The sequence below is a fragment of the Pyxicephalus adspersus genome, chromosome 4 (assembly GCF_032062135.1).
Source record: "Pyxicephalus adspersus chromosome 4, UCB_Pads_2.0, whole genome shotgun sequence".
Lineage (NCBI taxonomy): Eukaryota > Metazoa > Chordata > Amphibia > Anura > Pyxicephalidae > Pyxicephalus > Pyxicephalus adspersus.
The window spans coordinates 18,075,901-18,093,024 of NC_092861.1; the positions used below are offsets into that span (position 1 = coordinate 18,075,901).

The 17,124-nt window shown below is 36.1% G+C and overlaps 1 protein-coding gene across 2 annotated transcripts in view; it reads right to left on the bottom strand.

The window, feature by feature from the left end:
* Positions 1–5,116: 5,116 nt before the first annotated feature.
* The window catches only part of GEN1 (GEN1 Holliday junction 5' flap endonuclease), a 22,305-nt gene continuing 10,297 nt past the window's right edge, over positions 5,117–17,124 (bottom strand). For both annotated transcript variants that reach the window (XM_072407505.1, XM_072407506.1), the window contains 9 exons: positions 16,444–16,517; positions 14,397–14,488; positions 12,965–13,115; positions 12,840–12,876; positions 12,682–12,762; positions 9,415–9,545; positions 8,659–8,720; positions 7,509–7,652; positions 5,117–6,579 (listed from right to left, as the gene is read on the bottom strand). In XM_072407505.1, coding sequence (XP_072263606.1) covers positions 5,225–6,579; positions 7,509–7,652; positions 8,659–8,720; positions 9,415–9,545; positions 12,682–12,762; positions 12,840–12,876; positions 12,965–13,115; positions 14,397–14,488; positions 16,444–16,517 — 2,127 coding nt within the window. In that variant the 3' untranslated portion in view covers positions 5,117–5,224. The remainder of the gene's footprint in view (positions 6,580–7,508; positions 7,653–8,658; positions 8,721–9,414; positions 9,546–12,681; positions 12,763–12,839; positions 12,877–12,964; positions 13,116–14,396; positions 14,489–16,443; positions 16,518–17,124) is intronic.

Consider the following 17,124-nt stretch of genomic DNA (forward strand, 5'->3'; position numbering starts at 1 on the left):
TAAGACATTAGCATGCACTACCCTTGGGGTGTCAGGATCCCACATAAATGAATAAGCTGCCCTAATGCACAGGGTTTAACATAGTCCAAGGGGACCATAGTAGGATAAAGAAGCCCTAGGAACTGAAAACAAATTATTTATATATTTTATATATATATATATATATATATATATATATATATATATTTCTATCCTAAAAGAAAAACTAACACATACCTAAAGTGTACCTAAGGTAATTGTATTTTTTTTTTTTTATGGAAGAGGTAAATAGGCACCTAAATGAAAACAATTTTATATATATTTTTTTTTAATTGACAACTACATTTTATTTAAATCATCACATAAAATTACAATTTCTTAATAAAAACAATTTTTGTAGCAATTAACTGGTTCTGAATGGTAAGGTATTTAACATGTTTTACAGATATATAATCTGCTTCTTCAGGAAGAAACAACCATGAGACGTTATCCACTGCTACAACCACTACTACAAACCAATCCTTGCAATCAGAAATACCAATTACTATTTCTCTCTCTTTTTAACACACCATTGAAGGTTGAATATACAACATCGAGGGAGACAGAAGAGCCGACACCACCAAGTATATAGAAAATAAGACCAATCTTTCTAAAGACAATGTTAACTCTTCTTAGATTGGTCATTGGAAGATGATAGCGCAGTATACATTTGATAAAAATGGAGGCTATATTTTCCTAAAAATAAAAAAGTAAGACAATTGTGTTAATTGCGGTGTCTAAAAAGTCCCTTGAACTATTTATCTCTATTTGTTAATGTAAATACTTGGATGTATGTTGGTGAAGTAACAGATTAACCAATATTGTGCATATTTTTATTTTTAGTTGCTGAAGAATATGCACACTAGTAATCTTACTTTTATCAACTTTTATTGTGCCTATTTTTATTTTTTATTGTTTACCATTTATTGTTTAAAAGGTAAGGTTTAAAAGAATAAAAATAAGAAAGAAGACACCAGCAAAGTCAAGTGGACATGGAAGTGTCTATCCTGGATCCAATCTTTTCATGTCTGGAGAGGTGCTGATCCCTGCTGGAGCTCATCCCTAGATTAAAGGCATTCCCTGCTTCCAGTGCTGACAAACCCTGTTCAAGCCCAAGTGCTAGTGATAAAAACCGTAAATGTGATGGCTTATTTGACACTTTTCTCTCCAGGAAGCCAGCACCCCATGCAAGCTGTGCAGTTACTTATCAGTTCTCAGCCTTCCCTCTGCCAGTAAAAGCTGGAGTCTCACAGCTTGGTGACAAGACACAAGAAAAACATGTAGATTATCTCATACCTTCTTGTGAGACCACTGAAATAATAACAGCACCCGGGGATATTCTGATCTACGGCTCCGAATAGATAAACTCAGCATTACAAAGGACAGGGGATGCAATAGCTATTTAACAAAACACATATATATTTCTAAACTGTTATAAGCACAGTAAGTTTGGCATTAATAAAATCTGCCTTTTAACTAACCAAAAAATAATACATTTTATTCTTTTTACAAAATTGCTTCCTTTATATTTTATTGTTTCTTGACTGCTGACCTTGCTATTTGTTATATTTCTGCTCCCTGGGTGACAACGCTTTCAACGCAGGAGCAACAATGACAGTGTAGGATTTGCTCTTCCAATGTAGTCTGTATACAATATTTGAACATCAGTCCACAGAGAGTGGATTGCATTATAGGACCTAATATAGGACCTAATATAGGACCTAAAAGCTCAAAAGCTAAATAATGAGAAATTGAGTAAATTAAAAAAAAATCTACCATGGGATATGTGATATATGATGCATCCTATCATTTAGGTAAGATTTCTTTTACTTTAAACACCAAACTGTTTGCATTGATTGGTAGGTAATGATGTAGGTCACTACTTTATTATTTGTTAATGCCTATTTCTTTTATAAAAATATCTTTCTCTGCTGGCCAACTGATATAAATCCATAGGGCTATAAGGCATGTCCTATGCCCAGGTCTAGTTTCCTAACTCTGGGCCATTTTAAGTCCGTTTCTGGAAAATTGGGGACTTATAGTATATCTAAGGCAAGGTTGTACCTGGCCATTGTTGCCGTGTTGACCAGCTGCCCTCCCCATCCCATTTCAGCAGCAATACATTCGTAAAAATTGCAAAGACAAAGTGATACTTTATAGCCAAATTTTTACAACATTACCCCAGTGGTAATCAACTCCGTCATGGTGTACAGTATTACAACCCCCACCACCAAAAAAAAAATTACTCCTCGTAAATTACTTTTTGTTTGTGTAATAACAGTATGGATTGGATCTATATTATTATTACCATTATTATTCATTTATTACTTCTATTCATTTATTACTACTATATTATTCATATATTATTTCACCTAATTAAATATGGGAATATAACTTACATGTAACTCAATCAATTAATTTTAGCATTAATCACACCGAATCGAATATAGGTAGTTCATATCAACATTATCAGCACTATCTATTCTACCATGTGTCACTTAAATTAAACTTGGGAAAAGTTTTACATTCAATGTGAATGATGAACTTCAGTATTTCTAAATACATTTTAAAGTATGAAATTGTGTAAAGAATATATTAATCTGAGTATCATTTTGATAGCCCTCTATGCAGATAATCAATGTGTAAACTATGGGGATGAATTATAAATAGAAGTATTAATTTTAAACTAATTTAAATAGGATATTATTGATTTACATTAACATCTATCTATTTGAATAATTAAATTTGCTCCTTCTTTCTCTCCTTTTTTGCTCCCTCCAAATCATGGTTGATATAAGCTACATTCATGAGATACAGCTTGCCTTCCATCTCGTCATTGTCGTATCCTAATTAACATTTTATGAGAAGGAATCTAGGTGTGTCTGTGTGCAGACAATATAATTGGATTTATAATTTTATTTGAAAAATTGGTTGATCATTATGTACAAGTGAGATTATGAGGGAATTGTATTGGTGTACAAATACATTGTAATATTGACTATCGTTGCAATTTTAGATCTCCTTATCCTGAAGAAGCGGGCATAGTTCCTGCAAAACGAGTCAAGTAAACTGGAATATCTCATGTTCTGAGAATTTCCAGGAGATCTATGCGGGTGCTAAAAATTTTATATGTTGTTTATATATTATATCTCTGTTTTTTAAACCGTGATTTGAAATTAGGCTAATTTTTTGGTTTAAATATACTGATAAAATTAGTTATCTGGCCTTAAAAGTCTTGTTTGTTTGGTCATTTCTCCATGAGGGGACCCCTTTTTGTTTTTTAAGTCTCCCTGGACCTAATTTAATAAAGCTCTCCAAGGCTGGAGAGGATGCACTTTCATCAGTGAAGCTGGGTGATCCAGCAAACCTGAAAAGAAAATTAAATGAAATTGATCTGGTCCAGGATTGAAAACATTTGCTAGTAAAAAGCAGACAACAAGAAATCTCTGTGTCTCTGTGCCAGAAGAAGCAGAGCAGCAACGTAGGTGACGTATGTGGTAGGGTACAGAAGCACCCTAGCTAATTGCTTATGCCCCTTAATAATCCTTATCTAAGGCCTGGTCCTCATTGGCATCATTAATTCAGCAACAAGCCAAGCCATTAGCAACATGTGAGGAAGTGAAGGGAACTTTCCATCAGCAACACAAAACTAAATAAAAGAACAACTGTATCTTTCCAGTGGCCCTATATCTTCAAATGCCACAGATTTTCTGCGCTCCTGCAACAGACTGTGGTTCTTCTTTCCAGGTCATGCATTCAGTAGTTATGCATGACTACAAAATGAGTACAAAAATGGCATCCCGAATAATTATAGATATGTTTCCTTGATCTGTTCCATGTCAACAACATTAAACCAGACAGAAGCAGGCAACCAGCATCCTCAGAGGAAGGCCAGCAATAGGAGCCCACCAATTTCTCTTATGCCAAAATTAAGTTAACCAGATTAGACAACTTTGCTTTCTTACCCATTCGGACACATCACTGCTTAAAAAAGTTATTTACAATTTATTAATGTCATTAGCATGGGAATGAAAGGAGAAAGGAAGAACCTGGGTAAACAAAATATAAGCAGATTAAACTTTTATTTTAATTACTTAGATAAGATTTGAATAAAGTTTTGCAGTTCTTAAAAGATAATTAAATTCTGGAATATTGAAAGGTTATTTCTTCAGGTGTTCTTATAAAGAGGAGGAATTCTGAACCTATGAACCTACCTATAAAAAACTATTATAAAAAGTTTATGATGTGTCAGGGATGGAAAAAAAAAAAACTTACATGTTTTTGTTTTTTGTTGAGACGACTTTAGCAAAGGAATTTCTGCTTATCTTGACAGAACCATCCCTTTTTGCTACACAAATTTTGAGACAATATTTCCCATTGTTGCTATAGAGGATATAATTGTATTGGCACAATAGGATTACTTTCAACACAGCTTGCTTCTTGCAACATATTTTTACTCCTTGCTAAAAATTAGCAGGTGTGATTAATATAATCAAGAAGTTTCTCTACAAGGAGTTTATTTATTAATAATCATGACAGGGCACTGATATAACAGCCATACATTGAACTGGTTTTATGTAGTGTATCACATATAATGACTTCACTTCAATCCCCATATAGAGACAGGATATTTGTTGGTGATATTAGTGATTGTTGAGAATGAAAGAAATGTACTGATAGGCCTCATTAAGCTACTGATGAGAAGCCTGTCCTGTTGTATGTGGTAAGAGGAGGAAAGTCCCTTGCTGTATTCTTCCTATTTGTAGGAATTAATATTAAATACTTTTATCCATGATTCAGCATCACAGCTATAATCAATGTGCAGTGCCACAAATTGACACAATTTAATCTTAACTTGTGGTTGTGGCCATGTTTCCAAAGCACTGCATTACTAAATGGGTCTGAAGAAGTGGGGAAAAAAGGTTGTCACACTGTTACGTTATCATGATCTACTATGGTGCAGAGAAAATAGTTTATAAAGGAGGTCACGTATATTTAAGAACGCAAAACCTACTTTTTGCTATTGATTTACTTTTCAAAGTTTAGCAGCTCTGCAGATATGTACTGAAGTAAAAAAAAAAATACTAGAGCCAAGGCATTTTCTTTGATACATTTTATAAGAAATATATAAAACCTTAGGTTATTGTTTATCAAATCACCCAAAACACACATAATTAATAGAAGAGAAAGAATGACAATAAAAACATTAACTGTTCTGCTGCAATCTCAGTTTTAGTCTTTCAGACAGAGGCAACGGGCTATCTATAGAAATGATAGAATCGTCACAATCATCATCCTCATCTTCCTGGGCCTTTGCTGAAGACTTGGACTTCGGACTGAGAAAAATATCTTCTTTATCAGAGCTTTGATCATCGCTGGACAGACAGGTGAACGCTGGTGTGGTGGAAGCCATTTTGCTTTGAGGGATCATATTTTTAGTGCCCCTCGTTATGCTCTTTGCTACATGTTTACTTTTGCCATCTTTAACTTGCTCATCCTCATCGTCACTGGACAACATAATCTTTTGGCAGACACTTTTCTTTGGCAAAGGGTTTGTCTCAGGTTTAGTTGCAACGTTGCTACAGTCTGGTATATTACTCATTGGAGCAAGAATGGACTTCTTCACAAAGGAGAATGATTTTGTGGTGGGGAGCTGAAGTACCTGAGAGCTGTTGCTAGTTCCAGTCAATTTTGTGACCACATTATTGTGAGCTTTACTTTTTTGAGGACTTGGTGGTTTTATTAACTTGGGTTGAATTTGCATATTTTCCTTAAAATCTTTGGATTTGTCGCTGAAATTTAGTTTTGTCAACTTCTGTTTATCAAGGGTTTTGGAAACAGGAGCCAAAGGAAACTTCTTATCGTTGAGGTTTGGTGGTCTACAGTCTTTATTGAGGTTAACAGTCTGTGTAGCATTCTTTAACAGTATTCTCTCTCTTAATGGTAATTTTTCAAGATGGGAAATATAAGGAGAATCTACAGCCAAAGCAGGATTTTGGTCAGCTGTATCCTTGAGCTTACTTGGTGTAACCAATTCTTGTTTGGTATTAGCCAAGGCATGAATCCTTGGTTCAGGAAAAGTTGCCTTGTCTTCAGAACCATGGCCCTCATTAGATGCTGTGTGAGATTCCACCTGAGGAGACCTACTAAATGAGGTGGCTTCCCAGTCAATGTTACTCAAATTTAAGTCGGAAATCAGAGATGAGATATTGGGTGATGACACTAGTGATTCTTGTCTACTACTTATTGCTGGTGAAGAACATGGATTATGAAGAATTTCTGTGTCCTCCTTCTTGACTAAAGATGATGTTGAAACACTTAGGTCTGTCTCTTGAGGTAACAAGGCCGAAGGCAGCTTAGATGATTCTGAGAGGAATATGGCCTGTGGGTCAGGAAGACTTTGAAGACTGGTGGTGGGTATGGGATCATTGTCAACACTCGAGACTCCTTCTTGTGAAGGTGGAGACTTTTCTGCCCCTAGAGTTAAGCTCATTTCAGATAAAAGAGAAGCAACATCATCCACATTAGGAAGGACCTTGGAAGTTGGCTTGTTTTTCTTGCCTAGAAAAAGAATGTTGGAAAAAACAAAATACAGAATGTTGGAAAAAAACAAAACACAGATAATCGAGGGCTTGTTTGTCAACAAGAAAGATTATATGCTACTTCATTAGAAGATTCTGCTAACACAAGCAAAAATCTGTCCACGGTCACTGCCAGCACGTCTGGACCGGCATATAATTGTTTCTCACTTTAATTGACTAGCCTCCAAAGTAATGCAGGAAAATGGATGATAACAAAAGGTGCTTCATTTCAGTCCATTAGCTCAGCTACAAAGTGTCAGGAGTTTTATTGGATGAAGGTAGCCAGGGTCTGAATAGGGAAATAATAGCAGGCGCACATTGCGAGTGCCTTCAGACATTCAACTTACTAATATTTTACTGCAAATAGCCCATCAAGGCCCAGCAATTTCCTGCTAACTATAGTGATATTTCAGCAGCTGAAATCTAATAAACACAAACAGACAGAGGAAGAAGAGCTCAGGAGTGATCTGAGGGCTCCAGACAATCCACTAAACTAGACATTAAGGCATACAAATGCAAGGGGAAATGTGAATTTGCAACAGACTGATCAGAATGCCATATTTATTACCTATGTATATAAATAACAGAGATAATGCATCCTTATGTAAAAAAAAAAAAAAAAGATTCAATTATTTCACTATTAAAGCAGACCTAAACACAGACTTGTTTATAGATATAAATCCCATCACATAAACACACATTTTTCATGTCACATTAAAAAGATCATCTCTGAAGCTCTCTCCCTGAAGCTGAATTTTACTCAGCGATAAGCGACGATTGGTGTCCTGGAGTGTAGGCAGCTAAAAGTGTTCATTATACTAAGGTAACAAGGACACCACAACAACTACAATGTTGCATGGAAATGAAGTATAAAATATATTTTGTTTTGCAAATATCTACCAGACTTACTTTTCTGTTTTAAAAGCTCAGCCTCTATTTTGTCTTTTTGGAATGACTCCACAATATGGGGGTAGGCTGCTGTGAATAGGGATTCTTCTTCTATGGTCAGTAATGGAGCATCTGGTGGATGATCGTCAGGAAAAACATAGCAGCCTGAAAGAGGAAAATATCACCTTAAATCTTTTGAATTGCTCTGCACCAGTGACTAGGGGAAGGGGAGCAATCCTGACATGGTAAAGCAAAATCATTCTTCTACTAAGATGGCCCCTAAAATGGTCAAAGCATAGTAAGTATTTGACTACTAATTTGTCCTCTACCTGCTTTTTTCGGGACACAGCTTCCCCAGTGCAGGAGAAATATTAAAAAATAAGAGCACCCAACCTTGGGAGTAATAAACCCTATAAAACTCTATATACTGCTGTGGTAAAGCATTTATTCATACCACTGCCCTGCCTACTACATGTGTTCTGCTGAGATTATGGCCTTAGACAATAATGTCCAATCTTATGCATCGTTAAGGATAGTGACTAGACAGTCTGGCCATTATTCTTTGGACAAAACCTAGTCACAGATCATTGTAAGATTGATTTTGGAAATGTTGTGCAGGTCCAGGTAGTGAGTAATTCTGCCACACTGGGAACAATGTGTTTATAGAGAATACGTTTGATTTGTTATACCAACTTTTTGGCAAAAAACAAAAAACAGTAAAATATATCCTGTTGCCTACTACAACAGCTAGTGTGATTATATAATTCATATATTTTTTTGTATGTGTCAAATATATTCTTGAGCTGCCATATTTAAAACAAACCTAAACAAGAAATAGTTGTCCTAACTGATGCTAATACTAAAAAACTAAAAAAAATGAACTCCTTAACTTCAGTTAAGTTTTTATCTTTGTCCCAGAACCCCCAAAAACCAAAGCTACCCCTGCCCAGGAGATTGTTCCTCACGTTTGAATAAATGAAGCTCAGGGACAGTGAGATGTGTGTACTAGTTGCAGTCCCTTTAATTTGATCAGAAAAGGATTTGCAAGTTGATAACTGGAAATAGATGAGTGTTGATTTTTGTTTAAAGTGGAGCTGATCAGGAGAATGGTATTTAGGAGATCTTCCTTATTGTATAATAGTGGTTCATCCATCTTATCATATATACAAACCTGGCTTTACCCATTCAATTTCGAAGCATGGAACCCCATTCCTGACTCGTGTCTTTACAATTCTGAAAATGATAGAGTTTTGACTATGAATATAGTTTATGATAAAAACATGAAACACACATGTATCCTAATAACCTGTTTAAAACTAAACTGCAGGCAGATATAAAAGAAATGCCAATAATACAGTGCTGTAATCCACTGTGGGTAGCACTCAAGAATGCAAGAGTGAGGTGCAGCAGTAGAAGCAAATCAAATGTACTGCATTTACATTTGCTGATGAAGGTAGATAGGTATTACATACTTGCTATATAAGACACATCCAAATGTCCCATACTGCAGCAGGAAATGGACAATTCTAGAAGATTCAGATATATCAGTGTTTCTCAACTAGGGTTTCTCCAAAAGTGTTAGGGGTTCCTTGTGCAATAAGAAGTTTGTGCCTCTCAGGTTTGGTAAAAGTGACAGCAATGATCTTTTTGGCTATTTGTATGGGGGACATTGTTACCACTGGCCAGCTATGTAAGAGGTATTCTTCCTATTGACCACCACACTAATGTACGATGAGCTGTGGACCTGAAGACCTGAAAGATATTTTAAGGGTTCCCTCAAGTCAAAGAGGTCAGGAAAAACTGATATGAGGCCTGGCATTATCATTCAAAGCCACAAATCATATTCAGACTTCCGTGACATATCTAAGTCTGACCAGGGCCCATTAGGAAACTCTTTCAGGTTTGGTTGAACTGTCAGGATCATTACCGGGTTGCCTGAAGTTGTGCATCGTGCTGCCTTCCCGCCTTCCTCTCGTGCATGTCATAATATGTCAGAAGAACCAAAATCTTCTCACATGCATAATGCTTGGGCCACTCCATCCACTCAAGAGCAAAATTCTAGAAAAATCACAAAACAAATACCATGATAAAATAATACAGATATAGTAGTGTTCGTCAATTTTCTTTTTTACATGTTAATGTTCAGTTCACATACAGTTCTACATTTTATTTCCACCAGCAATCGCTCTATTTTCCCATTCTCCTAAAAAGAAATCTCATACAAGTTCACTAACAACTACACACAGAAAAAGTTTTAACTGTTCATGTTTTAAGAAGTGTCCAGCGTATTAAAGTGCTCCTAACATCCTAAATGAGCTTTCAGTGGGATCTCTATTGTTATTAGCAACTGTCCAAAACAGCAGCATGTGTCATAGGGCAACAACGTTGCTCTCCTATAGATATAGTACAGTAAGAGCTGTCACCTAAATACAATAAGTAAATTAGCAGGGTCACCAGGTAGAAATAAAAGGCAAAAAACTGGCAAAAAATACAAAGAATTCAGCAACTAGACTTAGCGACTACTAATTGGGTTTACACATACTTTGGGAAGAAAAAACGTATTTGGTATTTCTGGCAAATTGATTTTGCATATCATTTTGTGGCAGAGGTTAAAATATTACACAGATTAAGGAATATACTGCATGCAGTCATTGCATAGTCCACACAAAAATAAAACAAGGTACTCCATTTGGTAAATTAGCTTTGGTCATTATGCAGGTAACACAATTACATGCAGACCTAAACAACATTGCAATTAACACCAGTCTAATACTAGTTAGATTTTAAGGATTTGCTTAATTGGCATCATTGTCATTTTGCTACTGGACAAAGGAAAAGTAACAGGCGAGAAATTGTCACAGGCAACACAAACCTTTCTTCTTTTACAATCAGCAGGAAAGGTTTTTCCTGCTAGATGCAGCTTTATGAAGGTTTCTTAACCAGTTAAAGGAATAACCTTGCATTCTTACAACTCTCAAACAGGAACTGATCAAAAAAAAAAAAAAAAATTAGGATCTCCATGACATCACCTTCTCCGGCACTGAAGCTAGCATGCATGGTTCACTTTGAAATCTACATAAACTGTTTTACTTCCAAAACTAAAAAAACAGTAACATTTGATGTAAATTTTGAAAAAGAAAAATCAACACTCAATTATCATAAGAAACCAATTTTTGGGTCCTGATTAGTTGTAGGTTGTCAAATATCAATACTATGCAAATTGTGTATACAAACAATTTAGTTCATCCAATTGGAATGATGATAAAGGATCATGTGGACAGAATGTTGTTTAAAACTCAGACAGACTTAATCAATCCTAAGTGTTCACTTAGGGAGATTAGCCTTCAGTTTCTGTCTTGTATACACAACAGAAACCAAGTGTTCCTGTTAGATTTCTCTACTATTGCTGTTCAAGAGACAACCCATAATTTTTAATCTGCTATTATTTTCAGTCCTGGAGATAATGGTCAGCAGGGGGAATAAATCTTCATAAAATGCCAGTTATAATTTCTTGCCCCTTAAAGCTGCCTACACACTTGCAATATTTATTGTTGGAAACGAACAACTATCGACCGTTAATCTTTAACAAAAAAAGTGCACAACGACTGACCAACAACACCGACTAACGCAGATTCTTGCTGGAAACAAACGACGGTCCGGGTGGATCTGATTGAGCGACGATCGTTCACTATCTATTGTGTGTACGGTCATTCAGTGATCGTGGATGTTTCTGCAGTAAACTTTCTCCTTTACATGTCAACTTCCTGCATCGTTCAAACGATCATATCTAGCGCGTGTACATTATTATTTGAACGATCGTATCGTTACAGCATGTACAGATTTGTGCACAATACGATTCTTCTAAATAATCGTGCTTAATCATGCATAATCGTTAGTCGTTCTTTTTCTAACGATAATTATTGCAAGTGTGTACCTAGCTTTAGACCTGCAGTTTTTTATTAAATTATGGATGTTCCAGGGTTGTTCAAGGATACAAGGAACCCAAAGAACTAGGACTGCCCCATCACAAGAAAAAAAGAAGCCAATTAGTGACTTGCATCATCAGTCTTCACATATAATTACAATACAATTCTTGGTAGATATGACCCCATTATGTATATTATACATACATACATACATACATACATACATAAACACACACATATATCTGTACCCCTAGAAATGTTTTAGACTAAACTGATTGAGTCAGCTTTCATTAATATTTTGAGCTATTCAAGTTACTATATATGGCACCAAGGAATATATTAGTAGGTGATATAAGATTATTAATATTTATAATTAGATTTACATAATTTAATTAATTGCATCAACAGAGAATACCCATGCCTCCCTCCGGGAAGAGGAGGAAGCGACTTTCTGTAAACAGGAAGGTGAGATAAATAAAAGAACATATGCTATTTTCTAAACTCCTCCTATATCCAGCAAGAATAGGAGAGGAAATGGTGAGGGCTATACTAGGGGATATAAAATCAGTGGAATGACACCTCACCCTCCACCTACATTATAAGTGCAGCACAAGAAGAATCAATTAAAGGGACTAGTGTACAAGATGGCCTCCATTTCAAATACTATCTGGATTCTTACATATGTTTTCTAGCCACCGCAAAAAAATAGGACAGCTTAAATATGAAATGACTGTCAGATTGGTTATTAGGCCAGCTGAACAGTTCCAGTGAATTGCCTGTACGGCAAAGCAAACTGTTTCCTTTTAAACATTGGAAGCTCTTATATATAGGTAAGTGTTTACAATATTTGATTATCAAAATACGTTTAAAATCGAACTCCTGGTAAACCACTAAATACGCGGATGAAATATAATATTTTTCAGTCTTGAAATTTGCATACCTCTTTTTAACTGCACAGGCAAGAAAATTATGTTCATTGCTGCTTTTGATTCATTGGACCAGATTTATTAAAGCTCTCCAAAGCTGGAGAGGATACACTTTCATTAGTGAACCTGGGTGATACAGCAAACCTGGAATAGATTTCTTGAAAGTCATTTGCTATTTATATTTTAAATCCTGGACCAGATCCTTCCCTTCCTTTTTCAGTTTTAGGTTGTGAGTGGATATCAAAAAAAAAAAAAAATACTATGACCATACAAATATTTTTTAAATATTTATAGTTATGCAGAATCTCATTTAGGTATCTTGTATATATATTAATGATGTACCTGGAAACATGGCAGACTGGGCCGGGCCCATCGGATCACCTTTGATAACTTGTCCTTGTTGACAAGAAACTCCTCAATAACCTGTAATTAAGTGTAGAAAAGTATTTAAAGCAATGTGTAATAATAATACGATGGTACTGAGCAATCATCGACTGTACCTCATGATAAGGAAAGCCTTCCCGCTTTTTTGCCTTCCTGCAAGTTAGAAAAAGTAATGTTCACATGACGAATGAACGTCAGGCAGCCATAACCCCGCTCTCCCATAGTATATTTACACACATACGTCTTTAGGGTATATTCCAAGGGGTTGTTCTTTTTTTCCTGCTCAGCCTTATGCCACTCACATGGACAACAGTAATCATAGTCATGTGGCTCGCAGTATCGATCACTGCCGCACAGAGTGCATCCTTTCCGCTGGTGTTCTTTAGCTGAACCTGAAAAGAACAAAAAGTGTACAGGTTTCTTTATTTCCTTTGGCGTAAAGGGTTAAAATGTGAATTAAACATTTAGCTTTAAAATGACACCTAGAGACTCTGTCCCTACCTATAAATTTACATAAAAACACTGAAAAATAAATTATATTGTAACAATATTATAAAATATGCAATGCTTTTTAACCTTTTATAAAACTTGACTACCCCAAAAGAGTATTTTACCTAGCATATATATACCCACCCGGCTGTTCAGTAACCACCCTGCTATTCTTTGGTGGTTACTGAAGAGTTGGGTGGCAATACAGGGGCTGCACACATCTACACTTTCTTACCACTCTACTACAGCTTTAAAAAGTATATATAATAATATAATATATAAAAAGTATATATAGTAATATAATAGTAATATGCATATATAGTATTATAAAGTACTACAATGCGAAATACATAACAGTCTGTTCCTATTTTTTCTTAACTATTACTGCTGGTAGACAAAGTGGTTGTGTAGGTGGAGTTTGCAGCACTGTGGGGAAAATAAAGCAGAGGAATATAAAACAGACAACTCACATATATAGGTTCATTATAAATATCTTATTCCTTTAATACAATGTATTCTTAACCTGCACATTAGAGCCCTGTAGACCTTGATGAGCCTCAGCCTGCAGACAGAGGTAAATCCCATAAAAGTTTATGATGCTTTAATGCGCAGCACTGGGTATACGACAAGTGGTTGTCAGATGTAAAAAAAAAACAAACGTGGCACCATGGCTTAGGGTAGGTCAAAATAAGGGTGAGGGTGGTGATGGAAGTTTAATTTACTTTGTTTTCAAAGACAAAACATTTTCCCCCTTTGGGACTATTCATCCACTTTTATCAAGTCCACTGTCATCATGACATAGTTTGAGGAAATATTCCCAAAATTTTGAGAGGTCACCAGACCCAGTTCCAGTGATAATTGAAAAATAAACACATGGTATTAACTGTTTCTTCCTCTATCTAAAAGTTACAAAAAAAATCTTTATATATTTTATTGTTCCCATACACAAGGTTTGAGAATGGAGCCCTAAAAAGTTGGTCATGCACTCCATAAGATAAATGATGGAGCTGTCTGATCTCTGCACTCCCTATGCAGATGATTGGGGAATTAGTAAACTCTTGTTCCATTAGGATCTATGAAGATGTGACAAGCACAATCTATTATCCGGGAGCCCCAGTAACAGAACGTAAACAACTCAGTTCCAGTCCATAAAGCATGACAGAGCAGAGGATGCGGCTATATACCTGGATGACAGCACACAGAACAGTGAGTCGTCTTCTTGGCAGATTTAGTAGGAACCGTGGAATCATCAAACTGCTTCCTCCACTGGTAAAATCTGTAAGGAAGGATATGGTCATGTGTATAGATGAGCTCAAAGCTACCATTGTAATCAATTCTTTGATCACCCTTAAAGATTCAGCCTTATTTAGCATTATTTAGTGGGACTTAGCTAAAAGTATACAGACTGCACTTGCTGCTTGCAGAACAGTGACCCAGCAGGTATTAAAAAATGAAACAGCCAGTGCTTTAGTACTGACTTAGAAACAAATAGCAATACCTCTGACTTTCCAGATCTGTATGTCTTTTTTAAGTTATAGGCCTAAAATATTAAAACTTAACTGAAAACAGCGAAATATACAAAGGAAATACATATAAAGTAGCTGCTTTATCTGGAATAGGAATAGGTATACACCAACATACAAGATGTGTGTATCTATAAATAAATACACACACACATACATATATTATTATTATATATAATTATATTATTATACATACATTTATTATTTAGGTAAGGGATCTCAGTGGTTAAAAACATTTTTTTTTTTAAACAAACTTATTTTGATTAAATATACTTATTTTTGCCTATTTTTGTCATTGAATGATTATTACTAAGGCCACGTACTTGCATCAAATCACTGTTGCTAAAGGTCATGCTCGTCTCGACGAAAATCTGACATGTGTACTGCAGTTTCCTGATGTTTTTTTTATTGTTGTCATATCAATGAAAGACTAAATTGAAATGACCACTTTCCACTCCTATGGAGGAGTGCCTTTTTCAAAGAACAGAACGAGGATGTGTGTACAGCACTCGTCCATTCCCTTGTCACCAGAAATGATCACAAGAGATCGTTTCTAGGTATAGAAAATCACTGTGGGTACATAGTCTATTATTACACAGTATTTTTTATAGTGCCAACAGATTATGCAGAGCTTTACGAAATCCAGTGTTATCTCCAGCCCTTTTGAGCCGAGCGCACCACTGGTTACTGATGGGTTGGGTCACAATACAGGGGACACCACACACCTACAGCTTCTTCCCACCCAGCTTAAAAAAATTTTGGGGTGAGCACTAAAATCCATAGTCATGTCAGTAGCTATGCCTCAAAGGAGCTCACAATCTTATGTCCCTACCTCATATGTCTTTTATAACAGTCCAAGGTCAATTTTGGGGGGAGGCAATTAACTTAACAGCATGTATTTGAAATGAGGGAGGAAACCCATGCAAACACGGGGAGAACCTGCAAACTCCATGCAGATAGTGCCCTGGCCGAGATTTGAACCGAGGACCCAGCACTGCAAAGGCCAGAGTGCTAACCATTGAGCCACCACGCAGCCCATGCTGTCTAACAATAAAGAAGTGCAACACACAATGTTCATTGTTGCATTTACATAATTTGCTAACATAGTGATGACATGGTCATGAACTAATTAAAGCTTCTTCCCAGTGCCCTAGGATAGCAGTTGTCCACTGACAGCAATCACACATGGGGATGGAAGAGTACAAATGATGAAATGGATGGCAGTCAGGAATAGAAGTATCCTGATACACTCTTAATTTTTAGACGCAGTTAAAATATATTTAGAAAACTCCAATAGTGTAGTTAGGCAAATAGCTTCTTTTTTACATTTTTTATTTAGTTGTGTGAGTTCTAACAGCAATTGTTACTAGAACAGGATGAAATATTTCCACTCTATTCTAACCCCTCCAAGAAAATGCAAGAGCCGTAATGCTGGCTATAGATATACTCCCAGACACACTGCCCACCTCCTCCTTTACAATATAGTAACAAATTGACCTAAACAGGGAACAATTGGAAAATAATGAACTGCCTAATGGGTGCCAAGATTTATTTTCCTGCACCCTTTCCATATGGCTAAACACACACTGATTTATATTTTTTACACATGAATGCAGCAGTTAGAAGCAGGAGAGGCAATAGAAATCTTAATATGCTGGGGCGACCGCCTTGATATATGTTGACTTATATAGTTAGAACTCCATCTTACCTCTGTAACACACTCTCTCCATTCAAAGACCTGATGAACTTCAGTGCCATTTCTTTTCCAACACCTGGCAAGCCCTTAAAGAAAAAAAATGTGCATACTTTAACTGACTCAGTAAAACAAATAAAACTCACTGTTGTTGTTGCTGGTTACATTGTAAGTTATTACTGGATGTGTATTTTATTTCTCTTTGCAGTTCCACAGAAATTAGTAGAATTCCTGCATGTCCAAGAAATACGATAACTTCTGCTAACAATTTTGAAAATAGCACCAGCTAGTAAGCTCATATTCAGTAATAAAGGCTTTGTCATATACACGGCACACTGGAAATCAGACAATCGGCTGTGTGTGGTGAGCAGCAGCTGAGGATAATGTAACTCCCATGCATGTGCACAGGAGTTGCAACATGCAATCAATTTTATTATCATTATTATTAATATTAATTAACAGGATTGATATAGCGCCAACATATTACACAGTGCTGTACAATAAATAGGGGTTGTAAATGACTGACAGATACAGACAGTGACACAGGAGAAGAGGACCCTGCCCTGAAGAGCTTACAATCTAGGAGGTGGGGGAAGTAACACACAATAGGAGGGGGGATATGGAGTGGTGGGTGAGTACTGAGGGTTAAGAGACAGAAGGAGACGGGTAGGCAAGTTTTAACAGATGGGTTTTGAG